Source organism: Dermochelys coriacea, chromosome 2 (genome assembly GCF_009764565.3).
Source record: "Dermochelys coriacea isolate rDerCor1 chromosome 2, rDerCor1.pri.v4, whole genome shotgun sequence".
In the NCBI taxonomy this organism is placed as follows: domain Eukaryota; kingdom Metazoa; phylum Chordata; order Testudines; family Dermochelyidae; genus Dermochelys; species Dermochelys coriacea.
The window spans coordinates 64,926,696-64,941,484 of NC_050069.1; the positions used below are offsets into that span (position 1 = coordinate 64,926,696).

The 14,789-nt window shown below is 41.3% G+C and overlaps 1 protein-coding gene and 1 long non-coding RNA gene across 7 annotated transcripts in view; one reads left to right on the forward strand and one right to left on the reverse strand.

Moving 5' to 3' along the window:
- Positions 1 to 7,715, forward strand: part of TTPA (alpha tocopherol transfer protein) — a 24,147-nt gene extending 16,432 nt beyond the window's left edge. For both annotated transcript variants that reach the window (XM_038389845.2, XM_038389847.2), the window contains exons 3-5: positions 127 to 320; positions 2,165 to 2,275; positions 5,145 to 7,715. In XM_038389845.2, the coding sequence (XP_038245773.1) occupies positions 127 to 320; positions 2,165 to 2,275; positions 5,145 to 5,321 (482 nt within the window). In that variant the 3' untranslated portion in view covers positions 5,322 to 7,715. The remainder of the gene's footprint in view (positions 1 to 126; positions 321 to 2,164; positions 2,276 to 5,144) is intronic.
- Positions 15 to 14,513, reverse strand: LOC122458672. 5 transcript variants are annotated; one of them, XR_006278810.1, is made up of 4 exons: positions 12,941 to 14,513; positions 12,225 to 12,449; positions 9,986 to 10,189; positions 1,580 to 2,255 (listed from the first exon to the last, which is right to left on the reverse strand). It is a non-coding gene; the product is annotated as an uncharacterized LOC122458672 (long non-coding RNA). The 5 variants fall into 5 exon arrangements; XR_006278812.1 differs by lacking the exon at positions 1,580 to 2,255 and adding an exon at positions 2,802 to 2,934; XR_006278808.1 differs by lacking the exon at positions 9,986 to 10,189 and having other exon boundaries at positions 15 to 2,255.
- Between the last annotated feature and the right edge of the window lie 276 nt (positions 14,514 to 14,789).

The window sequence follows — 14,789 nt, forward strand, 5'->3', positions numbered from 1 at the left end:
CTTCACACTCCATATTGCTGTTTACTCATTTTGTATTTAAGGAGTGCATTAGAAACAATAGCCAGCGGGAATATATGTATACAGAATATCTGTGTGGTAATGCACTACAGTCTATTTGTTCTTCAGGACGATGGGATCCAAAGATGTTTACAGCATATGATGTGTTTCGTGTAAGCCTTATCACATCAGAGCTCATTGTAAAAGAGAGAGAGACACAACGGAATGGAGTCAAGGCTATCTTTGATCTTCAAGGGTGGCTATTTGCTCATGCATTTCAAATCAGCCCAACAGTGGCCAAGAGGATTGCTGCTGTGCTCACAGTAGGTTTGATGCTTAATTTTAGTTTCTTTATTGCAATAGTCAAAATGTTTCTACTCTAAATTATGGCACGCTTTCCTTTTGTGTAGGACCTTGTCATGGTAACACTGCTTGAAAGAACAAAATAGTGCTATTTAGAGCTATTAGAAGTGAGACACACTTAAACGATTTAAATCTAAACATTATTTAATTTGCCGTAATCAAGTAGTGAATATCCTCCGGATTCTAGTTACATATTTAAAAAGTCAGTAAACTCCCATAAGAACTCAATAAAAATAATAAAGCCAATAGCTAATATTACAGAGATGAGCCAACTAGATAATGGCTGGCTTCAGACTAGCAAGGGTTTGGGTTTGAGGCTTAATCAGAGTTAGGTCATTGCTGCACCAAAAGATCAATCTCAGATTTTCTCATAATATTTCTGCCTGAGAATTTCTTGAAACCAAGCCTCACAGAGCATCTGCCATCTTAAGTGGGGGAATTCTCACATGGTTGGTTACTCTTACGATGATTCTACCATCTTGGGAAAAATCTCACTAGAATGGCTGTTCTTGAGAGATTTCAGCTGTATCTGAACCAGTAGACAGGTCCCTGGTATCTTTAGAACTTGTTTTGGGGGTGGGGAAAGAGGGTGCCTGGTTAAATCTAGGGATTTGGATCTAGTACCCCCATGCCTCCCAGAAATTCTTTGGATGTGAGGCGTCTACTTTCGTGTTTACCCTTTGTTTTTCAAACATTTAAAAGTATTACAAATAAGGCAGCAAAGAAAATAAATCAAAACTATAAATTGTGAGTAGTGCTTCTTAAAATTTATAAACTTATTTATTGCAATTTTCTATCTATTCCTCTAATCATTTTCTAAGTTGGATTGACATTTTTCACACACAGGTTTCTTCTGCTCTTCCTTGGCAGTTCAGGCAATTCAGGTCCCTTTTTGTCATTGTGACATTTTAAAGTAACATGTTATGGGCCAAGATTTAAAAAAGTTAATTTCCTAAATCCATATTTAGGAACATTTAGATTTAGGATCCTAACTTTCAGCTCCTATTTTTTTAAACTTTACTGTTATATCTCTTGTAAAAATACGATCTTGCACTGCATGAACAAATATGAGGATACACACAGAGGGGTTAATTGCAATGTAGAAAGGGAAAAATAGCATCAAAATAATAGTATTGCCTCTTTTTAACCCAAGTAGTTAGTCCAATTTCAGGGTGCTGGGAATGTTCCAGTTGGAAGCAAAAATTTATAAAGTCTGGTATTCTCTTTGTTGCAATCTTGTTTATTTACAAGGAATGTACAAAGTCCTGCTTCTCTGGACCCAGAAAGAACTAAGAAGACAAGCTGTTTCTTAGCTTCCAGTCCCAAGCCTCATTAGCTAGCAAGAGAATTTAATTGTTATGGACTATAGTCTAATCTGAACTGTGCAGTGCCCATAGCTGTGGATCTTGAAAAATCTGTTCCCACAGATATTGGCAAAAGCAGATTTTGGTGAGATTACATAGCAGTGCTCATTGCATACATTTTACAAGATTAGAATCTGATGCTTAAGTTTTTATCCCACTGTTTCAAAAAGTTCCTAAAAACAGTTAGATTTAGCAAGCTATTTTTTAATTCAGATAAGAGCCCATCAATCTGGCCCTATCCAACATAAGAAAAGAAAGGCTAGAGTGATATTCATGGAAAAAAACATTTATGATCGGTATCTCCAGTTCACCTCTGGAAGAAGTAGAAAAATTGTAGTCAGCAGAGCTGTAGCAATGAAATGGGGCATGAATGGAGGCTCTTCTCCCTCTAGTGCAGGGGTTCTCAAACTCTGTGGTTATTTTTGTTTATATGTTTGCAGGATTCCTTTCCATTAAAAGTTCGTGGCATCCACTTGATTAATGAGCCTTTATTCTTCCACCCGGTCTTTGCTCTAATTAAGCCCTTTCTCACTGACAAAATAAAGGAACGGGTGAGTGAACATAAATACATATTTCTTTTCTTCTACAATAACAATTTCCATTTGGATCTGGGTCCTGCAGTGCCTGAGCATTAAGTAGGATAAATCAGTTTTATACTTTCCACTTCTGTAGAACTTTCACTAGGGGAATCTTTAAGCATTGTACAAATATTAAATATTTCAGAATTACAACACACTGGTGAGGTTAGTCTTGCCACCATTTCTCCAGATAAGGAACACTGGAGTACCAAGAGGTTAAATCAGTTGCCCAGTGTCGTACACCAGGTGTGCAGTAGAGCTGAGCATAAAACCCAGATCTCCTGAATTTGCTTCAAACGATAATTATTACTCAATGGGCACTGACACTGCTCCTCTCCAAATATAACGGAAGACACTAGTCTTGCTCCAAAGAGCCTATACCATAACCTGAACACAGACTTATGGGTCATTCTAAAGGTTCAAATTTCAACTGATGCAAAGTTTTTTAAAATAGCTTTTGCGTGACTTTAAATGAATTCATAATTGTTGTTTACTTAATCTAAAATCCCTTTTGTATTTGGGTGTAGTGGCACATCAAGCATTCCAGCAGGATTGCTCTTGCATGGCAAGCTGTGTGGCAATTATTCCAGGCAAAGTAGGTAGGAGTGACTCTGGTTAACGGCAGGACTAAGCTGAGGAAGAGGAGAAAAGAGCGAATGAGAGAACAGAGAAAACTTCAGAGCTGACGAAGTGGAACAAAAGCAGCCTGGGGTCAATAGTTAGGGCTAGACCAGGCCAGGGAGTCTGGGAAGTGACTAGCTCAGGTGTGGGAAAACTACGGCCCACAGGCCGGATCTGGCCTGCGAGCTGTTTTAAGCTGGCCCATGAGCCGCACCACGCTGCTCGGCCCTGCTCCAGCCGGGGCGGTGGGACGGGGCTGCACCACGTGGCTTGGCCCCGCTCCGACTGGGGTGCTGGGTCGTGGGCCGCACCACGCGGCTCAGCCCTACTCCGGACGGGGCCGCTCTGGCTGGGGTGCTGGATCAGGGGCTGCACCATGCAGCTCCCGGAAGCCGTGGCATGGCACTGCTCCGACTCCTACGCGCTCCAATGGGAACTGTAGGGGCATTGCCTATCGATGGAGCAGCGAGTAGAGCCACCTGGCTGCACCATTGCATAGGAGGCGGAGAAAGGATATGCCACTGCTTCTGGGAGCCACTTGAGGGTAAGTGCTGCTCGGAGCCTGCACCCCCTGAACCTCTCCCCAAACCCTGCCCCAGCCCTGATCCACCTCCTGCTCTCCAAATCCCTCAATCCCAGCCCGGAGCACCCTCCTGCACCCCAAATCTCTCATCCCCAGCCCCACCCAAGAGCCTGAACCCCATCCCGCACTCCTGCCCCAGCCCTGATCCCCCCTTCCACCCTCCGAACCCCTTGGTCCCAGCCCAGAGCACCCTCCTACACCCCAAACTCTTCATCCTCAGCCTCACCCCCTCCCACATCCCATCCCCAATTTTGTGAGCATTTATAGCCCGCCATACAATCTCTCTTCCCCGATGTGGCCCTCGGGCCGCAACGTTTGGCCACCCCTGGACTAGCTGGACTGGCTTCCCATTAGCTTCAAAAGGAGGCGTTGCTTTCCGATGAAGTGAGCTGTAGCTCACGAAAGCTTATGTTCTAATAAATTTGTTAGTCTCTAAGGTGCCACAAGTACTCCTTTTCTTTTTGCGAATACAGACTAACACGGCTGCTACTCTGAAACCTTTCTCACTCTGTGTCTCAGATCTTGCTCAAAAAGCCCTGAGCACAAAGGTACTTAATCACATGTTCATTTTATTGTGCTTTGATACAATAAGTCTTTGTGTCATATGCAGAAAAGCCTGTTTAAATGTTAAGAATAGAGACTGGAAATGAAACAAGCATTTGGCAGGAAGTAGTGCGTGAGACTTCAAAACGGCTGTAATGAGGCACTGGAGAAACAACAACAAAGCAGTTCTACTGATATTCTTAGAAGTACAGGCTCTGCATCTGATGTTTCTAACCACAGAAAAAGCCTTTGAGGTGGTTGAAATAATTACCCCATTTAGAAATGTTTTATCTTAAATGTTGTAAAACTAGAAATAAATGTTAATATCATAGAATTATAGAAATTCAGGGATGGAGGGGACCTCAAGAAGTCATCAAGTCCAGTCCCCTGTCAAGTCCTTACACAGGAATAAGTAAACCTAGACAATCTCTGACAGGTGTTTGCCCAACCTGTTGTTAAAAACCTCAAATAATGGGGATTCCTCAACCTCCCTTGGAAGCCTCTTCCAGAGTGCAGCTACCCTTATAGCTAAAGTTTTAGGCTAACATCTAACCTAAATTTCCCTTGCTGTGGATTAAGCCCGTTACTTTTTCCTCCTACCTTCAGTGGACATGGAGAAAAATTGATCAGTCCTTTTTATAATAGCCCTTAACATACTGAATGGGAAGTGAGAGGGCACAGTACCTTGCATGATCAGACCCTTAGGGCTGGTCTAAGCACAGCGTAGCTGGGGTATGCATTGTATACCCCTACCTGAAATAGTTAAATTGTGTAAACTAGATCTTGGTTTCTACATTTGTAGCAGCATAAAACACAAGTTGCATTTCATCCTGAACTAAGCAGCGAATAGCTGTGAGTTTGGGAGCTTTAGGAGAGTATAGTGAATCTTATTTGCACAGTGTGGCAGTGAATGTACATTAAAAGAAGTGAAGATACAGTGTGTTAGTGAAATCTAGCTTGTGCTTCAGTTTCCACACCTGAGGTTCTTGCCTTTCCAATGTCTTCACTAACCGTTGTGGGATTCAGATGGAAGTAAATGTATGTGTGTATTATGAAAACTGGAAAGCCATTTTTAAACAGCTTTTCTTGTTTCAGGTGTATATGCATGGGAGTAATTACATACAGAGTCTGACGCAACACTTCCCAGCCAGCATTCTCCCACAGGAATATGGTGGGGAGGATGTTTCCATTGAAGACCTTTCCCAAGAGTGGACTGACTTCATAATGGAATCTGCAGATTACCTTCAGAGTATTTCTCTGGTTTTCCAGTGAAGCAACCATTTAAAAAGTAACCTCTTGGTACTGAGGCAATTCAATAAAACAGAGCTACAGTTAATTCCTAGTATTATGATTGCAAGCCAGAATGAACTTCAATCAGAAATTTTTTTATATAGATTTGTCATTACTTTAAAGGGACCTGTGTAAAACTTCTGGTAGATCATTGTTGAGGAAGAAATGCCCCATTTGCTGCATTTTTATATTTGCTTGGAGAGGAAATCAAGTAGAATTACATCTCAATTAGAGTTGCATCTCAGAACTAAAGGAGAGATTCATGAGTTTGATATTTAGAGGGATAATATGCAATACTGTTTGTAACAGATTATATATGTGCCCAAAGGCTGGATAGTGCTGCATGTAGGATACTTCAGAGAACAATACTCCTCTCGATATGTTCTCATGGAACTCCAGTCTGTGAGGACTCAATACAAACCATATGCTCAGCTCTTGCATTGTAGCTGCTCAAGTTGATGCACTGACATAAAGAGCGAAATGATTTTGAGAGCTGCAGGGCAAGTCTGTTTTGGAGTTAGTCATTTGGCTTGGAAGCACATTTGTACAAAGTAGTGATTTTTTTCTTAAGCCTAATGTTAGCAGGGAATGGGACTGGATTTCCAGTCAATTCGCATAGCTGAGCTTGCACTTTGGATGAAGACTGGTCAGCAGTGGTGGCACATTGCTGTGCCAGCGGCTGCTATGAGCAGAACATATCCATATTGGCATTTAAGATAGTAAGCTGCTAACATTGTAAAGGGATATTCAAATTGGAAACTATTAAAAGACCATATGAATCACAAAGAGAAGGGGGGCAAATGGATTACCTTAACTTTGAAAAATAATTTTTCTTCCCCTGGCAACAAGTGTTCTGTTTAGATAAGTTACAAGGCAGCTCCTGTGAAGTGCCAAACACCCTTAACTCCTACTGTGAAGTCCTGTAGAGGTAAAGGGTGCTTAGAAACACCCAGGACTGGGATGTTTGAGGGGAAGAAAGTAGGTCTCGCTTCATGGACTTGACCATAGAAATAAAGGTGTCATGTGGTTTTAGTATTCTCACTGAATACTGCTGCTGTTAGATGCCAAGCACCTTCCTTTTTATTCCAAGAGATGCTAAGGGTATTTAACATCTCCTATGCCTGGACGTTTTGCTAAGCACTGTCAGAAATTTTTTACTTAAATGTATTTGATATTGACCCTGATGCCTCTTCAGCTATTATAGGCAATTGAAAACTTTCCCGATGTCTTTACTAAAAGCGGTTCTTAAAGGGACACAACCAGATACAAATTGTATCTTTTTAATAAAACGAGATATTGTACTTACCTGTGTTACACATCAGTAACATTATTTAAACTGAAAGGATTTAAACAATGAATGTACTTTGATTTTGTTTGGTTTTTTAGCAGACTAACTTCCCAGCTCTTATTTCTTACGGCTTTTTGACAAGGCAGGAATTGTTTGACATATGTATTAAACAGCTCTTAATGATTCCTGATGGACCCTAATGTTAAAAGCATTTATAAGAACAATGTCTTTTGTAAAGTTGACTCAAAAATGTTTAATTTGCTTCTCTTGGAATCATCAGTAGATTTGATATTTGTACAAACTTGCTATTTAAAATGAAGAGGAAGGAGAAACTAAGAGTGCCATATTAACATATCAGTAAAGTCTTCTGTAAGATTAGATGATCAATGGTAATGCTCAGGCCATTTCATCAGCAGCAAGAGCACTCTTAAATGGTAGTTATGGTGTGGTCAATGCCAATGAACAGACTTACTTTAAAACTACAAAGAAATAAGAAACTGTTTCCTCACCCCCATGTGCACGGTTTTTCTTGTTGTCCTGGACACCTTTGATCTATAGTCTGTTTTAAAATATTTTAACCTTCAAATTATAGTCCAAAAAATTTTTCATTATACTTTCTTGTCAGAAATTCAGCTTAAAGCATGATATAATATTCTCAGAGAAAGGAACTTTTGAAAGATATTTCTTCTTGTTCAAAGGGAAATAGAATAATTACCATAGTTGGCACCTTATACAGTGCACAGCTACACAACTCAGATTCTAAACTACTGGGGAAAAATATTTTTCTAGTGAGAATTGGAAGCTGATGCTCCTTAGTATATTGCTTTAATTTTAGTTCTTTGGAAAGAAACTCCATCAAGAAATTGTTTGAATTAATTGAAAGTTCAGTGCTTTCCTATGAACACAAAACTTTGTATTGTAGCTATTTTACCTGGCAGAGACACAATCTATTCTCAGTTATAAATATGCAGCCCTGTTTACTTCATTTGAGTTGCATGCTTGTAAACGAAAGATTTGGCTTTAAGAGGTGTGGGGCTTTGGTTTTGTTTAACACTAGAGTGCTGAACTAAAATTGTAACCATTCAGTTTAAAAACCACCCCAAACTTATGTTAAATGGTGTTTTGAATGCATTACAGGTATTGGCACCTCTGCTGTGGTGTGGCTGTGATTTACTTTCTTCATGGGACTCTTATTTGGTTTTTAATGGTTACGCCTATTGTATCACAACAGAGTGAACTGTACTTAGGAGTCATTTGATTTGGGTCTTACCTCAACAGTGAGTTTTGTAAGGTGGGTTGAAGGGCTATTATTTTACACCCACAGAAGGAAGAGGGGGCATTTTGAATTGCAAAGGACACGTTTTCTTCCCCAGTGATTGAAGCAGGAGTACCTCTTTAAAGTACTAACTTTCTATAAAATGCTGATGCAAATATAGTTTGCTACTGAGTGTCAGCACACTGTAATGTAAATTGTTTTTGTAATTTTGTACATGTTATAATACGTTTATATTAAAAAAGAAGTAAACTTAATATAACATTCTAGATGGATCATGCAGTCTTTTTGGTCTGTCTCAACTTTTTATTAAGAAAAAATTACAATTAGTACGTTAATCTTTATGTCCAACGTTGCTTATTATTTAATCAGGATCAGGTTAATATTCAAAGTACCTGGCTAAATATTCTGGCTTAAAAGGAAATTAATTTGTTGCTCTATTTGAAATGTAGAGCCTCTCCTGGAGCATTAAGGAAGCAGGTCAGCTCTGGGAAGCTGGCACTTTGCGATAAGATGAATCTCTTTAATAATTTCCTCCCAAAACCATCTACCTGGACACAACTACTACATGTGCAAGTATGTTCACCTTTTCCTACAACCCCTCCACTTATTTGTCTGTTTTTTAAATGCTCAGGACTTATTATGGAATAGCGTAAGCATTCCTTTCCCAAGTAGCTTCTCTTTCTAGCTACTGCTTGCAATGTTAACAACACAAGTAGGCTGTCAATACAGCTTCTAGCAAAATGCATATGGAAAACCGAATAGTCCCCTCAAACTACTGTAATATATTAACTGAGGAATAAAGCTGTCTTCAGTTATCGTCCATTCAACTGCCCCTTCAAATGGCATCAAGAAAACAGAACTTTTGCACCCCAAGTGAAGTCATTCAGGTCCCTTACAAATAAGGTTTGTCTTTCATTGTTTTGTATTTAAAGCAAGGTGCTCTGACAGCCACTCAAAGTCCCTTCTTCAATCATGACAACCTGTGGCAGGCCAGGCCCTGTTGGCTCCATCTGCAAACTGCTTAATATTGTTTCTGGACTTCCCACCTGACTGTTGCTCAGACCAGGAGTCTGCCTTCATTAAAGCTCTAGGATGGGATTTTCAAAAGTGCCCTAGCTATTGCTCTGCAAGGGACTTCAATCTACCTGGCCACTCCACTGACACATGCACATCAGCTCCCTAACTCCAGTTAGTGGCAAAGTACACTAATTTCTGCAGGCATATAGACTATCCCCTTCCCTCAAGGGAAGATTATTTAATATAATTTTAGGGCCTGTTCACCTCTCCACTTCCCATGTGGGAAATTCTGGCTGTTCAGCTGTACTCTTTCAGATCACTTCATTCCTAAAGCAACTTATCCATTGGTTTGGACAGTCTCACCTAAATCCACAGCTAGCAAGCATAGAAGAGCTACTGTAGGCTGACTCTGCAGCCCTGGGCAAAAACCTCAGAGATTCTCAGATACCAATGCCAAGCTGTCCACAGAGTATCCAGAATAGGTTATTCAGGTTGGTTTTGGCACAACAAGAGGAGGCGCCTACAGCTCTGCCTTTAAACTCCTGCTTGTCTCTTTCTACTGAAGCTTCATGCGAAGAAGCTCATAGCAGCAAGTGTAGCGGGGATCCGTATCTTGGATTAACTCCATACTCCAAATTTAGAGGAGCTTGTGTACAATTCCTTATGAACAGGCTAGTGATCCACCACCAAAAGATTGACTTCAAACATGGAAAAAGAGATGGAATTGTGACGTTGCACCCCATAATACTTTATAGAAATATGCTTATGAATGTAAATATGACATAACTGGAGTATGTTTTATGCTACATATGCCATGTAACATATCTCTGCAAAGGTTATGATCTACTGAATATATTCATCCTATTTGTATGCATGTATCATTTTTGTATTTGAAGTTATGAATATTGGCTGTGTACTTGTTTAATTTTAAGTAGCCTCAGTGAAGCATTTGGTCAGCTTCTTGAAAAAAGATTATTCTCAGTAAGTGCCCAATCAAGAAACACTTAATCTGACAATAGACTTTGATAGACGCCAGTCCACATCTGACCTTTCCTGGGAACATACCTGTAGAGTACTAAGTCATGCATGGACACGTGACTTGCCCAGTTGACTCTAAAACTCCATCTTGTAGAGGGGACTCTGCACAGGGGGAGGGAGGGGTTTCCTCCCACAAGAGAGAAACTATATAAAGTCCTGATAGACCCTTCCATTTTGTCTTCATCCAAGTAAAGGTAGCCTTTCCACCCCCAAAAGGATACTTGAAAGCAACTGGAACAAAGGATAGTAACCACAGGAGTGTGAGTGATTGAAGGAGGCTAGTCTGTAAAAGAAGCTTATTGGAACATCTCTGAGAGTGAGATTTCATCTGTAATCACTTTCTTACTGTATTAGGTTTAGATTTGCATGTTTTATTTTATTTTGCTTGGTAATTCACTTTATTCAGTCTGTTATTACTTGGAACCACTTAAATCCTACTTTTTGTATTTAATAAAATCACTTTTTACTTATTAATTAACCCAGAGTATGTATTAACAGCTGGGGGGGCAAACAACTGTGCATATATCTCTATCAGTGTTATAGAGGGCGAACAATTTATGAGTTTACCCTGTATAAGCTTTATACAGGGTAAAACAGATTTATTTGGGGTTTGGACCCCATTGGGAGCTGGGTACCTAAGTGGTGGAGACAGGAGCACTTCTTAAACTGTTTTCAGTTAAGTCTGCAGCTTGTGGGGGATGTGGTTCAGACCTGGGTCTGTGTTTGTAGCAATCTAGTGTGTCTGGCACAACGAGGCAGGGTTCTGAAGTCCTAAGCTGCCAGGGAAAACGGGCTTAGAGGTAGTCTCAGCACATCAGTTGGCAATTCCCAAGGGGGTTTCTCTGATTTAACCCATTCCAGGAATATTAATATTCCCTGTCTAGGGAAAGGTCACTGACATTGTGGTAGATGAAAATCATTAAAAGAAGTCGAGCAAGAAACACAGACTTAGTCTTTTATCTGGAAAGTGCTGAGAAATGTTCATCCTAATGCAGGGGTAGGCAAACTTTTTGGCCTGAGGGCCACATCTGAATATGGAAATTGTATGGCAGGCCATGAATGCTCACAAAATTGGGGTTTGGGAGAGGGTGAGAGCTCCAGCTGGGGGTGCAGGCTCTAGGGTGGGGCCAGAAATGAGGAGTTCAGGGTGTAGGAGGGACTCTGGGCTGGGGCAGGGAATGGGGTGCAGGGGAAGGTGAGGGCTCCAGCTAGGGATGAGGGGCTGGGGGTGCAAGAGGGTGCTCTGGGTTGGGACCAAGGGGTTTGGAGGGCAGGAGGGGGATCTGGGTTGGGGCAGGAGATTAGGGTGCAGGAGGAGGTCAGGGGTGCAGGCTCTGGACAGCGCTTATCTCAAGCAGCTCCCAGAAGCAGTGGCAAGTCCCACCTCTGGCTCCAAAGCAGAGGCGCGGCCAGGTGGCTCTGCATGCTGCCCTGTCTGCAGGTGCCAGCCCTACAGCTCCCATTGGTTGTGGTTCTCGGCCAATGGGAGCTGCAGGGGCACCACTTAGGGCGTGGGCAGCATGCGGAGCCGCAGGGGGACATGCCACTGCTTCTGGGAGATGCACAGAGCGGGGCAAGTCCCCAACCCTGCTCCCTGGCTGAAGCGGGGCAAACCCTGGACCCCGCTACCCAGCAGGAGCTCAAGGGTTGGATTAAAATGTCTGGAGGGCCAGATGCCACCCCCGCCCCGTTCCCAGCTGTAGTTTGCCCCGCCCTGTCCTAATGGCATAGCTGGTTCATTGTTTTGCATTGGATGCATCCGATGAAGTGAGCTGTAGCTCACGAAAGCTTATGCTCTAATAAATTTGTTAGTCTCTAAGGTGCCACAAGTACTCCTTTTCTTTTTGCGAATACAGACTAACACGGCTGCTACTCTGAAACCTGTTTTATTACTGGTATTATGGTTCTATTTGGATTATTGATTAATGAAACATCAGAGAACTCTACTCAACTGGTGTTTATAAGATAGATCATCACTGTACAGAATGAGCTAATACTTTACCTAGTTTGGAGGACAGATTTTCAGTTTACATTCTGTTTCAAGTTGATTGCAATTCTGTGGGTTTTTATATCCTGCTTCTTTACCTTTTTTGCAGTCGTGGTTACCCAGACCACACGTCTTAACCAAGTACTTTACTATATTCTTTGCAGCTGGGACATGCGATACAGATGCTATGATTATGGCTATAACTTTAGCTTGGAGGTCATGGTGTTCATGGTATAATGAATTGGAATCAAGTCCATGACAAACCCACCCCATGCTCACCTCACAGCAGTGGCTTCTGTCGTGGAGGGATGGGCCCAACTCTCCACTCTGTACGTTACAACCTGGTGCATGTGGTTACAGCATCACTCAAGCTTGACACGTGCTTCCCTCTGTAGATGGAAACTGAGGAGTGAGGAGCCAAATTTGATTGGCACACTTAGCACATGGAGTCACAGCGCCATTCAGGTGTGGTGTGTCTGTCCCTCTGTCTCTATCTATAGGAGACTGAGAGAAGACAAGATTTAAAGGAGGAGTGTATGATCAAGGGTACCAAAAGCAACTGAGAGGTCATGGAGGAAGAGGATGGAGCAGAGACATGACAGTGGTGGAAGGCAAGCTGAAATGTGCATTTTCTATACTTAGGAAAGAGTGAAATTTTGCTTGTATGTAGCAGTCAAGGCAGAGGATGTAAAGCAGTAGCTCACGAAAGCTTATGCTCTAATAAATTTGTTAGTCTCTAAGGTGCCACAAGTACTCCTTTTCTTTTTGCGAATACAGACTAACATGGCTGTTACTATGAAACCGATGTAAAGCAGTGACACTCAATTAGATCTACCTGTAGGCCAAGTTGAGAATTTTATGACAAGAGGCGGGCCATTTGTGAAGAAGGCTGACAAAATAAACAAACTTCAGTTGCCACTTAATAAAGACCTTGATTGCCACATAAGTATTATAGTTTCTATCTTTTAACAAAGTATAAAAATCAACATTATTACCTGTGTTTGTGATAATCTCTAATGGGAGAGGTGACAGTGATGATCCCTGGCAAGCTTTATGAAGAGCGTTTTGTAGGAGCTCAAGGCAAGGCACATGCACCGGTGAAGATGCTCATCTATCAGACAATTGAGGTGTTGGTTTTTTATAATGCCCATGGTAGAAAACCCAGATCCACAGAGGTATGTTGATCCAAACATCTTTAAAAGATAGAAAGGTAGATTCTGGCTATTCTGAAATTGGTCAACATATTGAGTCCAGAAATCACAAAGTCCCACTTCTCTGAATTTTGCTTCCAAGACCTCTGAGCTCTGGAGCCTTAATTGTTTAGGAATTCTTGCATCATTTTCATAGAAGTTTCACCTCTACCAACAACGCGTAATGTGGAGAAGTGCAATATCTTTCCTGTGAAGACTGTCTGAAAGGCATGGTTTTTTTCAAACAGATCCCCGATACTGCTTGCACGGCCTTGGAGCTGCAAGTTGAGGGAATTCAAGTGACCAGTAATATCACACAGAAAAGCTACCTGTGACATAGAGAGGACATCATTCATAAATTCCAAGACCTTGCAAGCTTTGTGCATCTTGTAGTTTGAAAGAAATTCTATTATTTCTTTTTGAAGTGCAAAAAACCTCTTTAACATTATGCTCCCTACTTAACCAGCGAATGTCACTGTGCTGCAACAGGTCACTGTATTTGGCTGAAATTTCTTGTTAAAAGAGCTTTAAAAAGATGGTGTTGCAAGCTATAATTTGAGCATGTGTAGTTCATTAATTTCCTCACAATACCCATTGTTTTTTCAAGTCCCCAGACAACTTACTGCATAGGACAGTCTAGTGAATGGTGCAGTGAAGTATATTTGATGAAGGGTGTATCACAGCCAAACATGAAGCAAAGCCCTTTTCTTTTCCTGTCATAGAGGGACCCCCGTCTGTAACAAGCAAATTTGTTTTCTGCAGATCTAAGCCATTTTTTTCAAAAAAGCTTTTTACCTTTTCAAAAATGACCTCTCCGGTGGTGTAGGTTTCTAATGGTATTAAGAACAAAAATTCTTCCTTGAAAATGTCACCATCATAAAATCTAACAAACAGTGATAGCTGGGCAGTATCACTTAAATCATTTGATTTGTCCACTACAAGAGACTTATATTTGGCATTTTTTAAATCAGAAAACAGTGCCGACAAACAATCCCCATAAATTACCTCCAATCTTCTTATTGCTGTGAAATCAGACAGGGGAACTTGCTTCACACGGTTCACAATGTCATCTTTGTTTTTATCTCTGGCAAAAAGCTCTTCCAGCAGTTCCAACATGCACTCTTTCACAAGCTTGGAATCCAAGAAAGGCCTTTTCTTTTTAGCTAGTACCAGCTGCAACGCTGTATCAGATATGGGTTTGTAGAGAAGTTACTGTGAGATGCAGGATTAAAGACAAAATGGAAGTGATACAGCTGCCTTTTTATATTCTCTGCAATATGGGTTGTACTTCCTTTGTCCCAAACACAAATTTACAGCAGATAGGCATGGAAAAGAATTTGGAAACCCCGGTCCATAGGCATGTTCCTATATGTCCTGCTGCTTATGCTCTAATAAATTTGTTAGTCTCTAAGGTGCCACAAGTACTCCTTTCCTTTTGACTCAAAAGTGTAGCCCCTGCTTCTCTCAACAGGTTCATTGTACAGCTGATTGCCCTTGATGGGCCTCACACAGTCTGCATAGTGCTGATGCTAATCGGTCTAGAGGTGTCACCCAGAAACACAGCACAAGCTTGAGACATCAATATACCACACATTTATAACTCACAATACAAAGATGACATACATATAAAAAAGCTTATCATATTTAGCAAATC